Consider the following 20,086-nt stretch of genomic DNA (forward strand, 5'->3'; position numbering starts at 1 on the left):
AATCCTCCCCACCATCACTGAACCTGAACATACCTATAATCCTCCCCACCATCACTGAACCTGAACATACCTATAATCCTCCCCACCATCACTGAACCTGAACATACCTATAATCCTCCCCACCATCACTGAACCTGAACATACCTATAATCCTCCCCACCATCACTGAACCTGAACATGCCTTGCCTGCTGATTTGATGTTGTACAGTCGTGGCCAAATGTTTTGAGAATGACATAAATATTAATTTCCAAAGTTTGCTGCTTCAGTGTCTTTAGATATTTTTGTCAGATGTTATACATTATACTTCTGGAATACAGAAGTATAATTACAAGCATTTCATAAGTGTCAAAGGCTTTTATTGACAATTACATGAAGTTGATGCAAAGAGTCAATATTTGCAGTGTTGACCCTTCTTTTTCAATACCTCTGCAATCCGCCCTGGCATGCTGTCAATTAACTTCTGGGCCACATCCTGACTGATGGCAGCCCAGTCTTGCATAATCAATGCTTGGAGTTTGTCAGAATTTGTGGGTTTTTGTTTGTCCATACGCCTCTTGAGGATTGACCACAAGTCCTCAATGGGATTAAAGTCTGGGGAGTTTCCTGGCCAAGGACCCAAAATATCAATGTTTTGTTCCCCGAGCCACTTAGTTATCACTTTTGCCTTATGGCAAAGTGCTTCATCATGCTGGAAAAGGCATTGTTTGTCACCAAACTTTTCCTGGATGGTTTGGAGAAGTTGCTCTCGGAGGATGTGTTGGTACCATTCTTTATTCATGGCTGTGTTCTTAGGAAAAACTGTGAGTGAGCCCACTCCCTTGGCTGAGAAGCAACCCCAGACATGAATTGTCTCAGGATGCTTTACTGTTGGCATGACACAGGACTGATGGTAGCGCTCACCTTGTCTTCTCCGGACAAAGCTTTATTTCGGGTGCCCCAAACAATCGGAAAGGGGATTCATCAGAGAAAATACTTTATACCAGTCCTCAGCAGTCCAATCCCTGTAACTTTTGCAGAATATCAGTCTGTCCCTGATGTTTTTCCTGGAGAGAAGTGGCTTCTTTGCTGCCCTTCTTGACACCAGGCCATCCTCCACTGTGTGTGCAGATGCACTCACACCTGCCTGATGCCATTCCTGAGCAAGCTCTGTACTGGTGGTGCCCCGATCCTGCAGCAGAATCAACTTTAGGAGACGGTCCTGGCGCTTGCTGGACTTTCTTGGGCGCCCTGAAGCCTTCTTCACAACAATTGAACCGCTCTCCTGATCCGATAAATGGTTGATTTAGGTGCAATCTTACTGGCAGCAATATCATTGCCTGTGAAGCCCTTTTTGTGCAAAGCAATGACGACGGCACGCGTTTCCTTGCAGGTAACCATGATTGACAGAGGAGGAACAATGATTCCAAGCACCACCCTCCTTTTGAAGCTTCCAGTCTGTTATTCGAACTCAATCAGCATGACAGAGTGATCTCCAGCCTTGTCAACGCTCACACCTGTGTTAACGAGAGAATCACTGACATGATGTCAGCTGGTCCTTTTGTGGCAGGGCTGAAATGCAGTGGAAATGTTTTTGGGGGATTCAGTTCATTTGCATGGCAAAGAGGGACTTTGCAATTAATTGCAATTCATCTGATCACTCTTCATAACATTCTGGAGTATATGCAAATTGCCATCATACAAACTGAGGCAGCAGATTTTGTGAAAATTAATATTTGTGTCATTCTCAAAACTTTTGGCCACGACTGTACTCTAATGTGAGGAGTGAGGCCATGTGCGTGTGTGTGACCTTGGGTGGGAGTCCGCAGACAAGACTGATGTGTTGAACAATCCCACTGGACAACACACACACACTATATCAACATGTCCAGATGAGTGTTGTTTCAGTCCATTCAGAGCAGTGACATGGTGTTTGAGGGAAGACAGCCCTGGTTCAGACTAACACACACCATGTAAGAGAAGAGGGTATAGAGTACGTCTGACATGAGCTGGGGATCTAATATGGATTATGTTATTCATAAGCATTTCTGATATCATACACTAGTGTATTTAGCTAGTTAACTATATTACAGTTTGTCAATTTTCAATAGCTCTTGATTGGAAGCCACATGATCTGATAAGAAGCCTAAGTGTTTCTACATATGATATTGCATGAACTGCATGAAATACATAAGGGAGCTCCAGCCGGTGACGCCTCCACATACAATAAGAAAAGCATCAAGGATAACACAATGAAGCTTAAAAACTTATTTCCATTGTGGTCCTTCTGAAGAGGGAAGGGGGAAGAGGGAATTCATTATATTGTGTAGGACAGGTGTTAGCCTACTTTATGACTCATGAATGTCATGAGTTGAATATCACACCTGATCATCAAACTGTTATGCAGAAGTGGGACACTAAAAGAGCTGAGATGAGAAGAGTTATGAGAGAGCTCAGTGCACGGGATAGTCGCGGCTGGCACAGATCTGTCTGGTGCACTTTACACTGGCCCGACCTATAATGTGGTCGGTCACTCACAGCAGGGCATGGGGACAATATGAGCACAACAACTAAACGCAGAAGGAATCAATAGCAACAGATACATGAAATCAGATAATAATATCTTTGAGATTCATAACAGATTGATATCAAAAGACAATGTTTTATATTGATAGGCTAGTGTTAAGTGTTGGAGCACGGCTGATGTGAGATGAGGAGGACCAATAATAAACTATATGTGACGTGAGCGACAACTGACGTACACCTGTAACGGCGGGGTTACCGTTATTATATGCGAATTATGGATGTGAGTTATTTTGGTTACAGTGTAGGATATCACCAACGCTTGGCGCTATTACAAAGAAAAATAAATGCTAGATGGATTTGCAAGGCACATTGTCGTAAACATCCACAGCTTGCTTCTACCGGTTGGTGAGAGCCACAAACAGAGCCAGAACGATGTAGATAGAAATACGCTCACTCTGACACGCATAGAGATGCGCACAAATAGAAGGCAGTATGGACATCCTGTAACATCTTGGAGAAATTGCTTGATTTGGAATAAAAAATGATCAGGCAATTTCGGAGCGCGTCACACTCACAATAGAATATAAACACGGAAAGGCTTTAGGCTACATGAGAAGGCGCTGCCGAGTCTTATAATGGTGTCATTGTCACAAGTGATAAATTAGGTATCAAACACCTTACCTCCTTGGTGTTGACGATACCTCTCACGTATTTCCCCAGAACCGAGCCAACGCAGAGAACGCTGGACACCACAGCCAGACACAAAAGTCTCTCGCAAACCTCCATCTTATCCTATAATTTCGCTACTCAGTGGTCGTCCCGGCCCCCTTCCCAATCAACTGGAATGCAGGAAACGACAGTATCCGAGAACGAAGCAGAGAAGACACAAGGCGCGCGTTCTCGTCTTTTGCCGATGCATGTGGCCCCAATAATTCAGGTGCGAGCGCGCTTTGGATAATCGCCTCTACTCCTTCCCCACTCACTGGAAACAGAGTCAGAATGCGCGTTCTCGCTCTCAGATTGCGACACATTCAAGAGACATACATCAATCATTCACGTTTAAATTCATTTGTTACCTATTTGATCAAACATTTTCGATGAGTGGGTTTTCACTCACATTATAGACCTGTTGTTCACTCTTAGCCTAGGCCTATAGAATCGAACAAGACTAATAGGCTACACCTTCTAAAACAACTACACAAATGAATGTAAATCATTACACCAAGGATAGGCTACATGATTTTCACATGTTCAGATAAAAGTTTAATGGAAGTATTTATGTTTGTTTGTAATTTTGTCTTGACTGGTTTTTCTTTATTTTTATTATTTTCTACATTGTATAATAATAGTGAAGACTGGAATTACACATATGGAGTAATGTAGTAACCAAAAAAGTGTTAAACAGTGTTAAACAAATCACAATATATTTTCTTCAAATAGCCACCATGTTGCATTGATGACAGCTTTGCACACTCTGCATTCTCTCAACCAGCTTCATGAGGTAGTCACCTGGAATGCATTTCAATTAACAGGTGTACCTTGTTAAAAGTTAATTTGTGGAATTGATTTCCTTCTTAATGCGTTTGAGCCAATCAGTTGAGTTGTGACAAGGTAGGGGAAGTATGGAAATGGTCTTTTACCAAATTGGGCTAAATCCATATTATGGCAAGAACAGACAGCTCAAAAAAACAAAGGTAAACAACAGTCCATCATTACTTTAAGACATGAAGGTCAGTCAATATGGACAATTAAGACATTTTTAAGTTTCTTCAAGTACAGTCGCAAAAATCATCAAGCGCTATGATGAAGCTGGCTCTCATTAGAACCGCCACAGGAATGGAAGACCCAGTGTTACCTCTGCTGTAGAAGTTCATTAGTTACCAGCCTCAGAAATTTGAACCCAAATAAATGCTTCACAGAGTTCAAGTAACAGACACATCTCAACATCAACTGTTCAGAGACTGTGTGAATTTACATCCACATAATGCAGTTAAATCCAGTGTGTCAATCTGAGTAACATAATAAAAAGATCCCAATCAAAATCGGTCAATTTAAACTAGAGACATTTTTTTTTGCATGGGCTATACATCTCAATCTTCCGTATCTGCGCTACAGTGGTGTTTGTCAAACCATGTCAAGGGACTAGTCTGAAGGTAACCTATACAAATGAATGGTAGTATGGAGGTAGTTTTGAGCCAACAAAAATAAGAGGTTAAATATGTGTTCAAAAAAACTATTTCCTGAGCCTTCTTATCTCCTAGATATAGAACAGACACTAAACAACCTTATTCCCAACAGTTTATATTTGAGGATAACAGCTTGTGTGCTATCCATACATTTAGCATACCTCCTACAAATAGGTCTATTGCCACATGTCCACCAGATGCATCAAACTCTTTGCGTTCCGTCAGAAGTCATTCATTGTCAATGGAGCAGTCCGCAACACTATGTTGGGGGTGCTGCGGTGTGTTGTGTGTACCGTTCCATCAGAAGTAATTCATTATCAATGGAGCAGTCTGCAACACTATGTTGGGGGTGCTGCACTAGGCTGCGGTGTGTTGTGTGTACCGTTCCATCAGAAGTCATTCATTATCAATGGAGCAGTCTGCAACACTATGTTGGGGGTGCTGCACTAGGCTGCGGTGTGTTGTTTGTACCGTTCCGTCAGAAGTCATTCATTATCAATGGAGCAGTCTGCAACACTATGTTGGGGGTGCTGCACTAGGCTGCGGTGCGTTCTGTGTACCGTTCCGTCAGAAGTCATTCATTATCAATGGAGCAGTCCGCAACACTATGTTGGGGGTGCTGCACTAGGCTGCGGTGCGTTCTGTGTACCGTATCCATTCAATATTTAAGCAACTCGTTGCTTTACTGTGCGGTGGTACAAACAGAAGTACACAGACTCCAACTAGCTAGCTATTAGCTATACTGAACAAAAATATAAAATTCAACATGTAAAGTGTTGGTCCCATGTTTCATGAGCTGAAATTAAAGATCTCCGAAATTTTCCATACAAACAATGTATGTCTCTCAAATTTTGTGCACAAATTTGTTTACATCCCTTTTAGTGAACATTTCTCCTTTGCCAAGATAATCCATTCACCTGACAGGTGTGGCATATCAAAAAGCTGATTAAACAGCATGATCATTACACAGGTGCACCTTGTGCTGGGGACAATAAAAGGCCACTAAAATATGCATTTTTCCCCCCCAAAGAGATATCCGGGATGGTAACATACTCTGTTTCACGGAAACATGGCTAGCTGGGGACATGCAGTCGGAGTCCGTACAGCCAATGGGATTTTCAGTGCATCGTGCCGACAGGAATAAACATCTCTCCGGTAAGAAGAAGGGCGGGGGTGTATGTTTCATGATTAACGACTCATGGTGTAACTGTCACAACATACAGGAATTGAAGTCCTTTTGTTCAGCTGACCTAGAATTCCTCACAATCAAATGCTGAGCGTATTATCTCCCAAGAGAACTCTCCTTGGTTATCGTCACAGCCATGTATATCCCCCCGCATACCAAGTCAGCCATCAAGGAACGTCAGTGGACTTTATGCAAACTGGAAACCATATATCCCGAGGCTGCATTTATTGTAGCTGGGGTTTTTAACAAAGCTAATTTGAGAACAAGGCTACCTAAATTCTCTCAGCATATCGATTGCAGTACACAAGCGAGTATCACGCCCAACCATTGCTACTCTAACTTCTGCGACGCATACAAGGCCCTCCCCTGCCCTCCTTTTGGCAAATCTGAACATGATTCCATCTTGTTGCTCCCCTGCTACAGGCAGAAACTAAAACAGGAAATGCCCATGCTTAGATCTAGCCTACATTGGTCTGACCAATCGCTCATGTGGACTGGGATATGTGTCATGTAGCCTCAGACAATAACATTGACGCTGACTCTGTGAGTGAGTTTATAAGGGAGTGTATAGGAGATGTTGTACCCACTATTAAAACTTTCCCTAACCAGAAACCGTGGATTGATGGCAGCATTTGTGCAAAACTGAAGACACGTACCACCACATTTAATCGTGGCAAGGCACTGGAAACATGGCCGAATACAAAGTGTACTTATTCCCGCCGTAAGACAAACAAGCAAAGCATCAGTATAGCGACAAAGCGGAGTCGCAATTCAACGGCTCAAACACAAGATGTGGCAGGGTCTACAGACAATCACAGATTACAAAAAGAAAACAAGCCCCATCGCGGACATCGACATCTTGCTTCCAGACAAATTAAACAAACTTTTTGCGTGCTTTGAGGACAATACAGTGCCACAGACGCGGCCCGCTTCCAAAGACTGTGGGCTCTCCCCCTCGTGGCCGATTTGAGTAACACATTTAAACCCTCGCAAAGCTGCCGGCTCCCGAGCCGCATCCTCAGAGCATGCGCAGACCAGCTGGCTGGTGTGTTTATGGACATATTCAATCAATCCTTGTCCAAGTCTGCTGCCCCCACAAGCTTCAAGATGACCACCTTGTTCCTGTTCCCAAGAAAGCTAAGGTAACTGAACTAAATGACTATCAGCCCGTAGCACTCACCTCCATCAGCATGAAGTGCTTTCAGAGACTAGTCAAGGATCATATCACCTCCACCCTACCTGACACCCTAGACCCACTTCAATTTGCTTTACCGCCCCAATAGATCCACAGACGATGCAATCGCCATCACACTGCACACTGCCCTAACCCATCTGGACAAGAGGAATACCTATGTAAGAATGCTGTTCATTGATTACAGCTCAGCATTCAACACCATAGTACCCTCCAAACTCGTCATTAAGCTTGAGACTTTGGGTCTCGACCCCACCCTGTGCAACTGGGTCCTGGACTTCCTGACGGGCCTCCCCCAGGTGGTGAAGGTAGGAAACATCTCCACTCCACTGATCCTCAACACTGGGGCCCCACAAGGGTGTGTTCTCAGCCCCCTCCTGTACTCCCTGTTCACCCATGACTGCGTGGCCATGCAGGCCTCCAACTCAATCATCAAGTTTGCAGACGACACTACAGTGGTAGGCTTGATTACCAACAATAACGAGACAGCCTTCAGGGAGGTGAGGGCCCTCGGAGTGTGGTGTCAAGAAAATAACCTCTCACTCAATGTCAGCAAAACAAGAGAGATTATTGTGGATCTCGGGAAACAGCAAAGGGAGCACCCTCCACCCATCCACATCAATGGGACAGCAGTGGAGATGGTGGAAAGCTTCAAGTAACTCACTGTACATATCACCGACAAACTGAAATGGTCAAAGCACAAAGAAAGTGTGGTGAAGAAGGCTGCTCTGTCACTGCTCATCCATTTATTTTATACTTCTATATTCTTATCCCATTCCTTTACTAGATTGTATTAGGTTTTGTTGTGGAATTAGTTAGATATTAGGGTTGTTGTGAAATTGTTAGATATTACCTGTTAGATACTGCTGCACTGTCGATCTAGAAGCAGAAGAATTTCGCTCCACTCTGAATAACATCTGCTAACCATGTGTATGTGACTACACCAGCCCAGGACCTCCACATCCGACTTTTAACCCTGTGGGATTGTCTGAGGCCAGCCACCCATACAGCTGATAAAACTGAGGAGATTTTCTGTCTGTAATAAAACTAATTCTGATTGGCTGGGTCTGACTCCCCCCCAGTGGGTGGATCTGTGCCCTCCCAGGCCCACACATGGTGTTGCCCCTGCCCAGTCTGTGAAATCCATAGATTAGGGTCTAATTAATACATTTGAATTGACTGATTTCTTTATATGAACTGTAACTCAGTAAAATGTTTGAAATTGTTGCATGTTGCATTTATATTTTTGTTCAGTATAGTTGTAAAGTGAAGCACGTGCGCCATGTATGGAAAATGCAGGCTAGATCGCAGCAAAACAAAACACATCTGGTGAACATAGGGCATAAGTCGTTTCCGAAGTTCGCAACATTGTCACGTCCGTAAATATTTGGACATTGACCAAGTTATTATTTTAGCTGTCTACCACAGCATATTAGAATTGAACGTAATAATGAATATGAGCTGAAAGTGCAGATTTTCAGCTTTAATTTGAGGGTATTTATTTATTTTGAGGGTATTTACGGTGTAGGAATTACAGGACTTTTCATGTGTCAAGTCAAGAATACAATACAGTAGGATATAATGTGATAAAATAGAAAAAAAATGACTAAATAGCCTACAATAGAATAGTCTCTCACTCTGTGGTGTTTGGTTTGGCCTACTTCTCAGAACTGAGCCAGGGTCCCTTAAGGGACCAAAAGTAATTGGACAATTGGCTCAGCTGTTCCATGGCCAGGTGTGTGTTATTCCCTCATTAGATAATTTACAAGTAAGCAGATAAAATGTCTTGGAGTTGATTTCAAGTGTGGTATTTGCATTTGGAATCTTGCTGTTAACCCTCAATATGAAGTCCAAAGAGCAGTCACTGGCAGTCCAGTCAGCCTAGGCTTAGAAATCAAAACAAGCCCATCAGAGATAGCAAAAACATTAGGTTTGGCCTTAACTATTTGGTACATTCTTAAAAAGAAAGAATGCATTGGTGAGCTCAGGAACACCAAAAGGCCCGGAAGACCACAGAAAACAACTGGTGGGATGACAGAATAATTATTTCCCTGGTGAAGAAAAAAAAAACCTCAACAGTTGGCCAGATCAAGAACACCCTCTAGGAAGTAGGCGTATCTGTGTCAAAGTCAACATTCAAGAGAAGACTTGAGTAAATAGATAGTTTACCACAAAATGTAAACCATCGGTAAGCCTCAAACAGGAAGACCAGATTAGAGTTTGCCAAACAACAAAAAAAGAAGCCTGTACAGTTCTGGAACATCCTATGGACAGATGAGACAAAGATCAACATGTACCATTGTGATGGTTAGAGAAGAGTATGGAGAAGGAACTGCTCATGATCCGACACATACCACCTCATCTGTGAATCATGTTGGAGGTAGTGTTATGGCGTGGGCATGTATGGCTGCCAATGGGACTGGTTCCCTTGCATTTATTGATGTGACTGCTAACAAAAGCAGCAGAATAAATTCTGAAGTGTTTAGGGTTATATTATCTGCTCAGATTCAGCCAAATGCTTCAAAACTCATTGGATGGCGTGTCACAGTGCAGATGGACAATGACCCGAAGCATACTGCAAAAGGCAAAGTGGAATGTTCTGCAATGGCCAAGTAAATCACAAGACCTGAATCCAATTGAGCATGCATTTCACTTAAAGCAAAACACCAAGAACCAGCCGGAACAGAAGACAGCTGCAGTAAAGGCCTGGCAGAGCATCAGCAGGGAAGAAACCAAGCATCTGGTGGTGTCTATGGGTTCGTCTTCAGGCAGTCTTTGACTGCAAAGTATTAACTCACAATTTAATTTTGGATTGTTAGTTTGTCAAATTACTTTTAAGCCCCTAAAATTGGGGTGAGGTGTTCACCGTTCACTCAATTTGGATGTAAATACCCATATTAATGCTGTAAGTCTGCACCGTCAGCTAATCTTTCCTTTCAAATCAATTGTGGTGGTGTAGAGCTAAAATGAACTTGTTCAATGTACACATATTTATGGCCTGTTTGACTGTGTCAAAGTCAGATTGATGAGCAGAATAAGCTTGTTGAAACAGCCTTGTAATCAAGTTAAAGATCTGATTGACAGGTAATGCATTTAACCATAGGTCACAAAATGTCTGTTGCCCCAATTCCGTATTCTGACATTTCAGCTTTGAAATAAATACAGATGTAACATGTTTGGGAGAATATATTTATTCACAAAAAATGAACGGGAAAAACAAGGGTTACAAGAGACAAGACTTATTGCATATGTGAAACATTCAACCAATCCTGTAAAGAGTCATTACAGGAGTCAAAAAAATAAGAGGAAAAACAAGTGAAAGTTAAAATATCTATACAGGAAATGTATTTTATTTTTGTAATAAAGATTCATATTTTATGCACTTGTGGTGTTGTAAAATAACGTAAATAAAAATAAAGTAAACTTCAAAACATTTCACTTTCTATGGCTTTGTTTAGGTTTTAATAAAATATCTTAAATAGCTCTATATTAACCAGTGTCTTGTTCCATAAAGTGCAAACACAGAACTACTATGTAGATCTCAATGACAAGGCTAACAGGACGCACGGACATCAACCCAGGCCAAAATGTCTGTTACTAATGTCAATGACAGTGATGGCAAGTTTCATATAAAACTAGACGTAATCTTTGGTTCTGCTTCAAGCCTTAATCTAACATGCACTTTATCACACAGGTGGTATTGTCTAAGTCAGGGATTTGCAAACTTTTTGGGGCTGGGGAGGGGAGCCCTTTTGTGATAAATTCATCAGGACCCCCCTCATAAATCATAACTAGAGTCAGATAAAAAAAGTCAACAAGGAGTTATCATGACTTCTGCAGTGTATGGCTGAACGATCCAAGTCTCTGGCCTGGGGTAAGAACATTTAAAGAACATTTGGGGCGGCAGGTAGCCTAGTGGTTAGAGCGTTGGACTAGTAACTGAAAGGTTGCAAGATCGAATCCCCGAGCTGAACAAGGTAAAGTATTCTCAAGTGACCAGATTGTGTAGACTGCACAATGCTCTCAGCAAACTAAGTGGTATGCCGTCTGCTAAATGACCAAATGGAAAATAGCCTTGCATAACTCTAGCCTCAGGGTTGATTGAAAGTAAGTGACCAAATTTTTGATTGAAAAAGGAGACACGGCTCACCAAAGACAGGAGACAAAATCTAGTAAAGGATGCTGGTGTGTTACTGCATAGCTGTTGTGTGGTGAAACATTTGACCGGATACTTGACCTAAACAGCTTTTAGATAATATGTTGACGTACTAATAGTCTTTTCACACTGCATGTTTCAGGTTAGCTTAGAGCTAAATATATCCCAGGGCTAAGAGATGTTGAATCCGGTGTAAATAGCCTATACATGAAGGAAATGGTTGAGGTATCAAAACACACAAAGCCACTCCACACCACTTCAGCCATTTTGCATTTAAAGACCAAAATGAGGATCACACTCCAAAACAACTAGGAACTAGAAATTCTCCAACTTCCGAGCGTTCAAAACTGTGAAATCGAGGAAAAAGCAATCTGACTGAAAATGTATTTGAACCTTCATCAAACTCGGAATCTTGGGCCTCTTTCTAGAGCTCCAACTTTCCGACCTGAAGATCACCGACGTCATGATTTGACTTCATATTTGATTTGACAAAAAATTGAGGCATAGAAACAGTGGTTGCCCACATGTGAAGGGAGACCATGTTCCAATGCCCTCAAATGCCTCCTCCCCTTTCCTGACAACCTAGACTAGTAAGGTGAAAACAAGATGGTGGTAACCTCACGAGACTAATGGGCTAGCACCATGTCATGGATTTCTCCTGGGCAGTGCCCTCCTCTCAGATCAGGTGAATGATTGGTAGCCATCAACTCTGTCAATCACCATACTCTTATCGGCAGACTCAACAGCCTCGGTTTTTCGGATGACTGCCTTGCCTGGTTCACCAATTACTTTGCAGACAGCGTTCAGTGTGTCAAATCGGAGGGCATGCTGTCCGGTCCTCTGGCAGTCTCTATGGGGGTGCCACAGGGTTCAATTCTCGGGCCGACTCTTTTCTCTGTATATATCAATGATGTTGCTCTTGCTGCGGGCGATTCCCTGATCCACCTCTACGCAGACGACACCATTGTATACACTTTCGGCCCGTCATTGGACACTGTGCTATCTAACCTCCAAACGAGCTTCAATGCCATACAGCACTCCTTCCGTGGCCTCCAACTGCTCTTAAACGCGAGTAAAACCAAATGCATGCTTTTCAACCGATCGCTGCCTGCACCCGCATGCCCGACTAGCATCACCACCCTGGATGGTTCCGACCTTGAATATGTGGACATCTATAAGTACCTAGGTGTCTGGCTAGACTGCAAACTCTCCTTCCAGACTCACATCAAACATCTACAATCGAAAATCAAATCAAGAGTCGGCTTTCTATTCCGCAACAAAGCCTCCTTCACTCACGCTGCCAAGCTTACCCTAGTAAAACTGACTATCCTACCGATCCTCGACTTCGGCGATGTCATCTACAAAATGGCCTCCAACACTCTACTCAGCAAACTGGATGCAGTCTATCACAGTGCCATCCGTTTTGTCACTAAAGCACCTTATACCACCCACCACTGCGACTTGTATGCTCTAGTCGGCTGGCCCTCACTACATATTCGTCGCCAGACCCACTGGCTCCAGGTCATCTACAAGTCCATGCTAGGTAAAGCTCCGCCTTATCTCAGTTCACTGGTCACGATGGCAACACCCATCCGTAGCACGCGCTCCAGCAGGTGTATCTCACTGATCATCCTTAAAGCCAACACCTCATTTGGCCGCCTTTCGTTCCAGTACTCTGCTGCCTGTGACTGGAACGAATTGCAAAAATCGCTGAAGTTGGAGACTTTTATCTCCCCCACCAACTTCAAACATCAGCTATCCGAGCAGCTAACCGATCGCTGCAGCTGTACATAGTCTATAGGTAAATAGCCCACCCATTTTCACCTACCTCATTCCCATACTGTTTTTATACTGTTTTTATTTATTTACTTTTCTGCTCTTTTGCACACCAATATCTCTACCTGTACATGACCATCTGATCATTTATCACTCCAGTGTTAATCTGCAAAATTGTATTATTCGCCTACCTCCTCATGCCTTTTGCACACATTGTATATAGACTGCCCATTTTTTCTACTGTGTTATTGACTTGTTAATTGTTTACTCCATGTGTAACTCTGTGTTGTCTGTTCACACTGCTATGCTTTATCTTGGCCAGGACGCAGTTGCAAATGAGAACTTGTTCTCAACTAGCCTACCTGGTTAAATAAAGGTGAAATAAAATTAAATAAAATTAAAAGAGCAGCTTATTGCAGTGGTTCCCAAAGTTGTTGCACTGTGACCCATATAAAATAATTTATTGTGACCCACCAAGAAAACAAGAACAATGTTTCTGACCAGGGCTGTACTAGCCTTGCTCATTGGGTGCGCTAGTAGTCTATAGGAGCCATTCAGGGCATCCCATAGGGCCTGGAGTGGTGCTCGTTGGGTGTGTGTGTGGGGTTATGATATCTACTCTGGCAATGGAGACACCAGGCTAAATCTCAATATGCATGATCAGTTATGTTGCTAGAGCACAATGAGAACTGTATTCATCAAGGACCTTGTAATGCATCATAGCAATGGATGGCTGACAGAATGCATAGTGTTAAATGGGATCTCAGAAGTCCTGCTTGGCTAAACAATAGTGTACTGTACAACACCCATGAGATTCAGGGGCTTGGGTTGCAACTCATGGTCCCATACACCCACGTGCTGCTTTACTGCTGCAATTAAAAACACACAATCATGGTTTCAAAGACGGTAGATGTTCCACACACACGCACTGACAAACACATGCAATGTTAAGAGTCATTGATAGACGCATACAGAATCCACTTACCAGACACCTCACACGGCACTAAACACAGACACAGTTACACTGAACTTACTAAAAAAGTGTGAGATGATAGTCTAAAACCATCAACCATTAAACACAAGACTTCTAAAAACAAGATTTCCTTGAAGACCTTCAAGGAATCACTTAACAGCTCTCTTCATTTCTATCAGCATGCCTCAAAACGCTGCAATAAGCAATGGCAGCAAACAGGACAGTGAATCATAATACTAGATCATGACCGTGTGCTGGATAAACCCTGCTCTTCTGGGGGGTGAGGGAGGGGGTTAAATCCAGCCAAAAGCCATCCTTATCAACCAGCATAATTCTCAACAGATCTGGCAACCCAGGCCTGTGACCACCAGACAAGGACAGCACCAGAAGTGAGGTTGTTGTCATTTATATTTAAATAAAGGCTTTCACTCCAATGTGAATCATTCATTCTCAACAAGCTAGACAGAGGCCATATCAAGTATCATATCAGATTCAGTCAAAACGTAGTTGTAGCATCAGCCCCTGAGTATTTGCACAGGGTAAAGATAGTGTAGAACAGATTGTCAGTCAGCCACTGCAGAATGTCCTAAAGGTACACAGAAAGATATTCTCTAACTAGAGAAGTCACCTGTTCAGTGAGTATGAACTCACTATCATGCTTGTTCTGATTCTCCTGCTCACTCAGTACAGGCTGTTGGAGCAGAATGGATCCTCTGTGATTTGGACAGAGGTGCAGAAATGGGTCAGCAAGCAGGATGTCCCCTGGCTCAAGGGTTGTGGCAGTGTAATGCACTGCATCCTGGGATAGAGGGCTGAGTTTTTGGCAGTCAGTGCAGTGATGTACAGATAGTATGAAGAGATGGGCCGTGCATCCGTCTGCTTCAGGCTTTCTTATTGAAGTTATTCACTGTGCAAATAGAGAAAGGATTTCCAGTCTTTTAAAAAAACATGTGCTTCTAAAGGCAGTCAGTTTATAGACAGCTAAGTGATTGCTTTTAGATGGCAACAAACAAAGGCTGAGCACAAGAAACTTAAAATCATAAGACTTAATTACTGTGTGTCAATAAAAATGATCAAAACAACAATTACTGTGTGACTTGATGCTTTACCCCCCAACAGTGTACTTAAATCCAAGCACAATATAATTATGGCTCCACTGAATCCTGTTGATTGCACTGGTGAAAATGCAGCTATAATATTGCAATAGCTATTTATGATTGGATAGTTATAATATATCAGTATAATATAAAGACCAGAATATAATAATATCAACCCTCAGCCACATCTCACTGAGGTGACTGGTTGGGTGGGTAACGACTAGCTGACCACTAGTCACTACAGTGATAGAGGTTAACATTTGGCTACTTTGAACAACTAGGAATGAGCAGCCATAGAGAATGGCACTACACAGCTAGGAACATAACTTAGCATCCACCTCACAATATGCTCTTAAAAGCCTTGAACAAACAGGTATAACTATGATCCAGGATTAAAAAATATATATATATATATATATACCAACACACAATAAATACAAATAACAAGGAATACTATGGCATAATAAGATCTATTATGGTTAACAATTTCAAGGTACTACCAAATCCTTCCAGTTTCTAAGTTTGTTGTTTCCAATGCTGCAGCACCCTATTGATGGGCCAATCAGCAGAGTAAGTGACCGAACAGCAGCAGTATTCACAACCAACTAGTTTAACAGACCTCAGAGTTCTACAGTTATTAAGCTTGATTTAGAGCGGCTCCCTAAAAAACAAGTGGCCATTAAGTTGTGATGGCACTATGTAGGAGCTCATCTGATTAGGGACTGGAATAGTCTTCTATAGGGAGATGGATCAACCATTCACCACAACGCTCTGTGCTGTTTTATAATGTCCAGGCTCCAAACTCACAGTTCTACACAGAGCACAATGCAGCAGCCCAAAAGGCAAAATGGTTTAGTGTGTGTGTGGTCAACATGTCACTGTGCATGGTGCTAAACAGCAATTGAGAGTTTGAAAGCTGAATAGGTTGCAATTAGTACTTGCTGTCCTCTCTATCCATGGGTGCTTTATTCTGTCTCTCCAAAACTGGGCACGCTACCAACTCCTTCTCCATATCCTCCTCCTGCTGCTGTTTTTCCTTCACTCTATTCTCTTCTCTCCTCTCCCAGGCTTCATATGGCCCAAATCCCCCCCCTTTTCTCCATCTCTTTTAAATCCTTTAACAAACAGTACTCATCTAGCAAACCCCTGATTATGCCTTTATCCCACAATGTCTATGTTGTTCTGTGCTGCCACACCAACTAGCCCCTCCCCATCTTGAACTAGAGCCCCTCCCCTGGCCACCAGCAGCTCCTCCTCTTGAATGGGTGCTGCAAAAAGCTTCTCTGGGTCACCCGTGGCGACAGAGGAAGTACATTGATTGGTCCTTTCCAGCTTGCGGTGCATCCGTGGCTCCTGGGGCGAGTCCTTCTGGTCAAAGACGTCCCTGATTCGGTCGACGCAGACGTTAGCCGCTTCCCTAGTCTCCCTGGAGAGCTGTGATAGGCTGAGAAAGCCGTGGGGGAGGTCGTCCACCACACACAGGGTGACTGGCTGATCTACGTTCCTCAGGCGCTTGGCAAACATCACAGAGTCATCCAGCATGGGGTCTAATGCACAGGCCTAGGGGAGAAGGAGAGATAAACAGAGTCATCCAGCATGGGGTCTAATGCACAGGCCTAAGGGAGAAGGAGAGATAAACAGAGTCATCCAGCATGGGGTCTAATGCACAGGCCTAAGGGAGAAGGAGAGATAAACAGAGTCATCCAGCATGGGGTCTAATGCACAGGCCTAAGGGGAGAAGGAGAGATAAACAGAGTCATCCAGCATGGGGTCTAATGCACAGGCCTAAGGGGAGAAGGAGAGATAAACAGAGTCATCCAGCATGGGGTCTAATGCACAGGCCTAAGGGGAGAAGGAGAGATAAACAGAGTCATCCAGCATGGGGTCTAATGCACAGGCCTAAGGGAGAAGGAGAGATAAACAGAGTCATCCAGCATGGGGTCTAATGCACAGGCCTAAGGGAGAAGGAGAGATAAACAGAGTCATCCAGCATGGGGTCTAATGCACAGGCCTAAGGGAGAAGGAGAGATAAACAACAGAGTCAGAGGGTCTTCTAGGATCATGTAAAAAAAATACTAAATTGGTAGAAAAGACCAGAAAAAGATTTGGGACAAGCCAGTCGTCAACTCCATTTCCCTCCCTCTCACCCACCACCTCCCTCCCTCCCTCTCACCCACCACTAGGTGTATGGGGGGCAGTCCTCTCAGCATGCTGTCGGGGGCCAGTAGAGGAGACATATAGGGGTTCCTGACGACAGGCGAGGTGGCCAGCTTCATCTCAGCCAGCCGCTCAGAGCGCAGCGGTTCGAAGCCCAGGGGGAACTCCCGAGGGTGCTCCAGCACCACGCCCTCCTCCCCCTCAGGGGGCGCTATGGCTACAGAGGACAGAGCATCCGACATGGACACCGCCTCCTCTTTGGAGAGGAAGAAGCTCACGTTGTCAGGCTGGAGGGGTATAAGGAAAAAAAATGTTACCATGGCAATACATAAGTTATCACTAGTCAAGGACCAAGACTGTGGAAACCTTATGGTATAAGATACTGGATAATACTGATGTGTCTTTCCATTGGGACCAGACACTTGTTCTAAGAATCTACAAGCCTCAAGTATATTTTTTCCATTTCAAATCACAGGAACAAACATTGACATGTTTCACTGTGACGTCATGTGACAGTTCTTCATATTCCCCCTGTAGACAGAGGCATTCATTCAGACTGGCTTTATAGAAGCACAGAGATGAACCCCATACTGACACACTACAGGTTACACTCAGACACACAGTTCTATCTGCCTGTCTGCGCCAGTTAAATCTGGAGGGAACAAGACAAGCAGCTTGGTCACCATCTATTTGCATAAATTATTCAGCGAGAGGCTTCGTTAAGACAAACACCAACAATTCAGTGACAAGTGTATGGTCGTAAACGCAATAAGAGTAGAGTTCGAACGATTATGATCTTTCAACGCCAATACCAATTATTGGAGGACCAAAAAAAGCCGATACGGATTAAAATCGGCCGATTTATTTATATAGATATATTTTTGTAATAAATGACAAATACAACATTATTGAATGAACACTTATTTTAACTTAATATAATACATACATAAAATAAATATCAAATAAATAATAAAACATGTTCAATTTGGTTTAAATAATGCAAAAACACAGTGTTGGAGAAGAAAAGTGTAATATGTGCCATGTAAGAAAGCTAACGTTTAAGTTCCTTGCTCAGAACATGAGAAAGCTGGTGGTTCATTTTACATGAGTCTTCATGTCTTCAAGTTTTAGGTTGTCATTATTAAAGGAATTATAGGACTATTTCTCTCTTTACCATTTGTATTTCATATACCATCACTATTGGATGTTCTTATAGGCACTTTAGTATTGCCAGCCTAATCTCTGGAGTTGATAGGCTTGAAGTCAAACAGCGCTGTGCCTCAAGCATTGCTAAGAGCTGCTGGCAAACGCTGTAAAGTGCTGTTTGAACGAATGCTTACAAGCCTGCTACTGCCTTTCACCGCTTAGTCAGACTGCTCTATTAAATCATAGACTTAATTATAACATAATAAACACACAGAAATACAAGCCATTGGTCATTAATATGGTCATTTCGAAAACAAAACTTTTATTATTTCAGTGAAATACGGAACCGTTCTGTATTCTATCTAACGGGTGGAATCCATAAATCTAAATATTGATGTTACATTGCACAACATTCAATGTTATGTCATAATTATGTACAATTCTGGCAAATTAATTACGGTCTTTGTTAGGAAGAAATGGTCTTCACACAGTTCGCAACGAGCCAGGCAGCCCAAACTGCTGCAAATACCCTTACTCTGCTTGCACTAAATGCAAGAGAAGTGACACAATTTCCCTAGTTATTATTGCTTGCTAACATTAATTTCTCTTAACTACATATGCAGGATAAAAAAATATATATACTCGTGTATTGATTTTAAGAAAGGCATTGATATTTATGGTTAGGTACATTTGTGCCACGATTGTGCTTTTTTCGCGAATGCACTTTTGTTAAATTGTCACCTGTTTGGCAAAGTTGAAGTAGGCTGTGATTCGATGATAAATTAACAGGCACCGCATTGATTATATGCAATGCAGGACAAGCTAGTTAACCTAGTAATATCATCAACCATGTGTAGTTAACTAGTGATTATGTGATGACTGTTTTTTTACAAGAAAAGTTTAATGTTAGCTTGCAACTTACCGTGGCTCCTTGCAGCCACAAGGTCTTTTTGATGCGGCACTCGCGTAACAGGTGGTCAGCCTGCCACGCAGTCTCCTCGTGGATTGCAATATAAATCGGCATCCAAAAAGGCCGATTACCGACTGTTATGAAAACTTGAAATCGACCTCTAGCAGTAAGGATGAAGCTGCCACACTGATCTGAAGTCAGTTTAACCCCCCCCAAATTGTTACGGTTAGGCTTTGGAGAGGGTAATCTGATCCTACATCTGTTAAGGGCAACTCAGGGAGTATCATACCGTGGGTTCGGGGAACACCATTGCATTGTGGGCAGGAGTGGTGGGGGCAGCAGCGGGAGTGGAGTTGGCGTTTTTGGCGTGGCCTGCCAGGTCCTGGCAGGTGTGGCTCTTCAGAGACTCTCTCCTCAGGGAGAAGTCAAAGGGATGCTCAGGGGGCACGGGGGGGTCCGAGTGGGGTGAGCTGATGGATGCCTCAGACACACTCTTCCTCACTGACGAAGACGTGTCTGAAGAAGAGAGAGAAGAGTCATTGACAAAATAAGACAGAGGCAGAGTGAGAGACAAAGACTGAGGCCATTATGGAACAGGGAAACATCAATGAAGACATATGATTGGAGGATGGGGTGAGCGGCGTGTGGTTATTGGGAGATGGATATTAAAAGCTAGAATCGTTGGATACGACATTGATTTTTGGACTCAAATTATTGATATACACCATTGATTGTTGAAGAATATAACTTAAAAATGCCTCATGAGCTTAGTTTAACTGTCAATATCCCATCAGAACCCCACAT

The 20,086-nt window shown here is 43.0% G+C and overlaps 2 protein-coding genes across 6 annotated transcripts in view; both read right to left on the minus strand.

The window, feature by feature from the left end:
* The window catches only part of LOC118367661 (transmembrane protein 145-like), a 48,258-nt gene extending 44,764 nt beyond the window's left edge, over positions 1-3,494 (minus strand). Inside the window, exon 1 of the mRNA XM_052494733.1 lies at positions 3,185-3,494. Within this exon, the coding sequence (XP_052350693.1) occupies positions 3,185-3,289 (105 nt within the window). The 5' untranslated portion in view covers positions 3,290-3,494. The remainder of the gene's footprint in view (positions 1-3,184) is intronic.
* A 6,746-nt stretch (positions 3,495-10,240) lies between these two features.
* Positions 10,241-20,086, minus strand: part of LOC118378535 (hormone-sensitive lipase-like) — a 52,558-nt gene continuing 42,712 nt past the window's right edge. For 3 of the 5 annotated variants that reach the window (XM_035765522.2, XM_052494736.1, XM_052494735.1), the window contains 3 exons: positions 19,572-19,798; positions 17,247-17,513; positions 10,241-16,629 (listed from right to left, as the gene is read on the minus strand). In XM_035765522.2, coding sequence (XP_035621415.2) covers positions 16,228-16,629; positions 17,247-17,513; positions 19,572-19,798 — 896 coding nt within the window. In that variant the 3' untranslated portion in view covers positions 10,241-16,227. Of the gene's footprint in view, positions 16,630-16,805; positions 16,912-17,246; positions 17,514-19,571; positions 19,799-20,086 lie in introns of those variants that run through there. The other 2 variants (XM_052494737.1, XM_052494738.1) reach the window with 2 other exon arrangements.

This window comes from Oncorhynchus keta, chromosome 34, assembly GCF_023373465.1.
Source record: "Oncorhynchus keta strain PuntledgeMale-10-30-2019 chromosome 34, Oket_V2, whole genome shotgun sequence".
Lineage (NCBI taxonomy): Eukaryota > Metazoa > Chordata > Actinopteri > Salmoniformes > Salmonidae > Oncorhynchus > Oncorhynchus keta.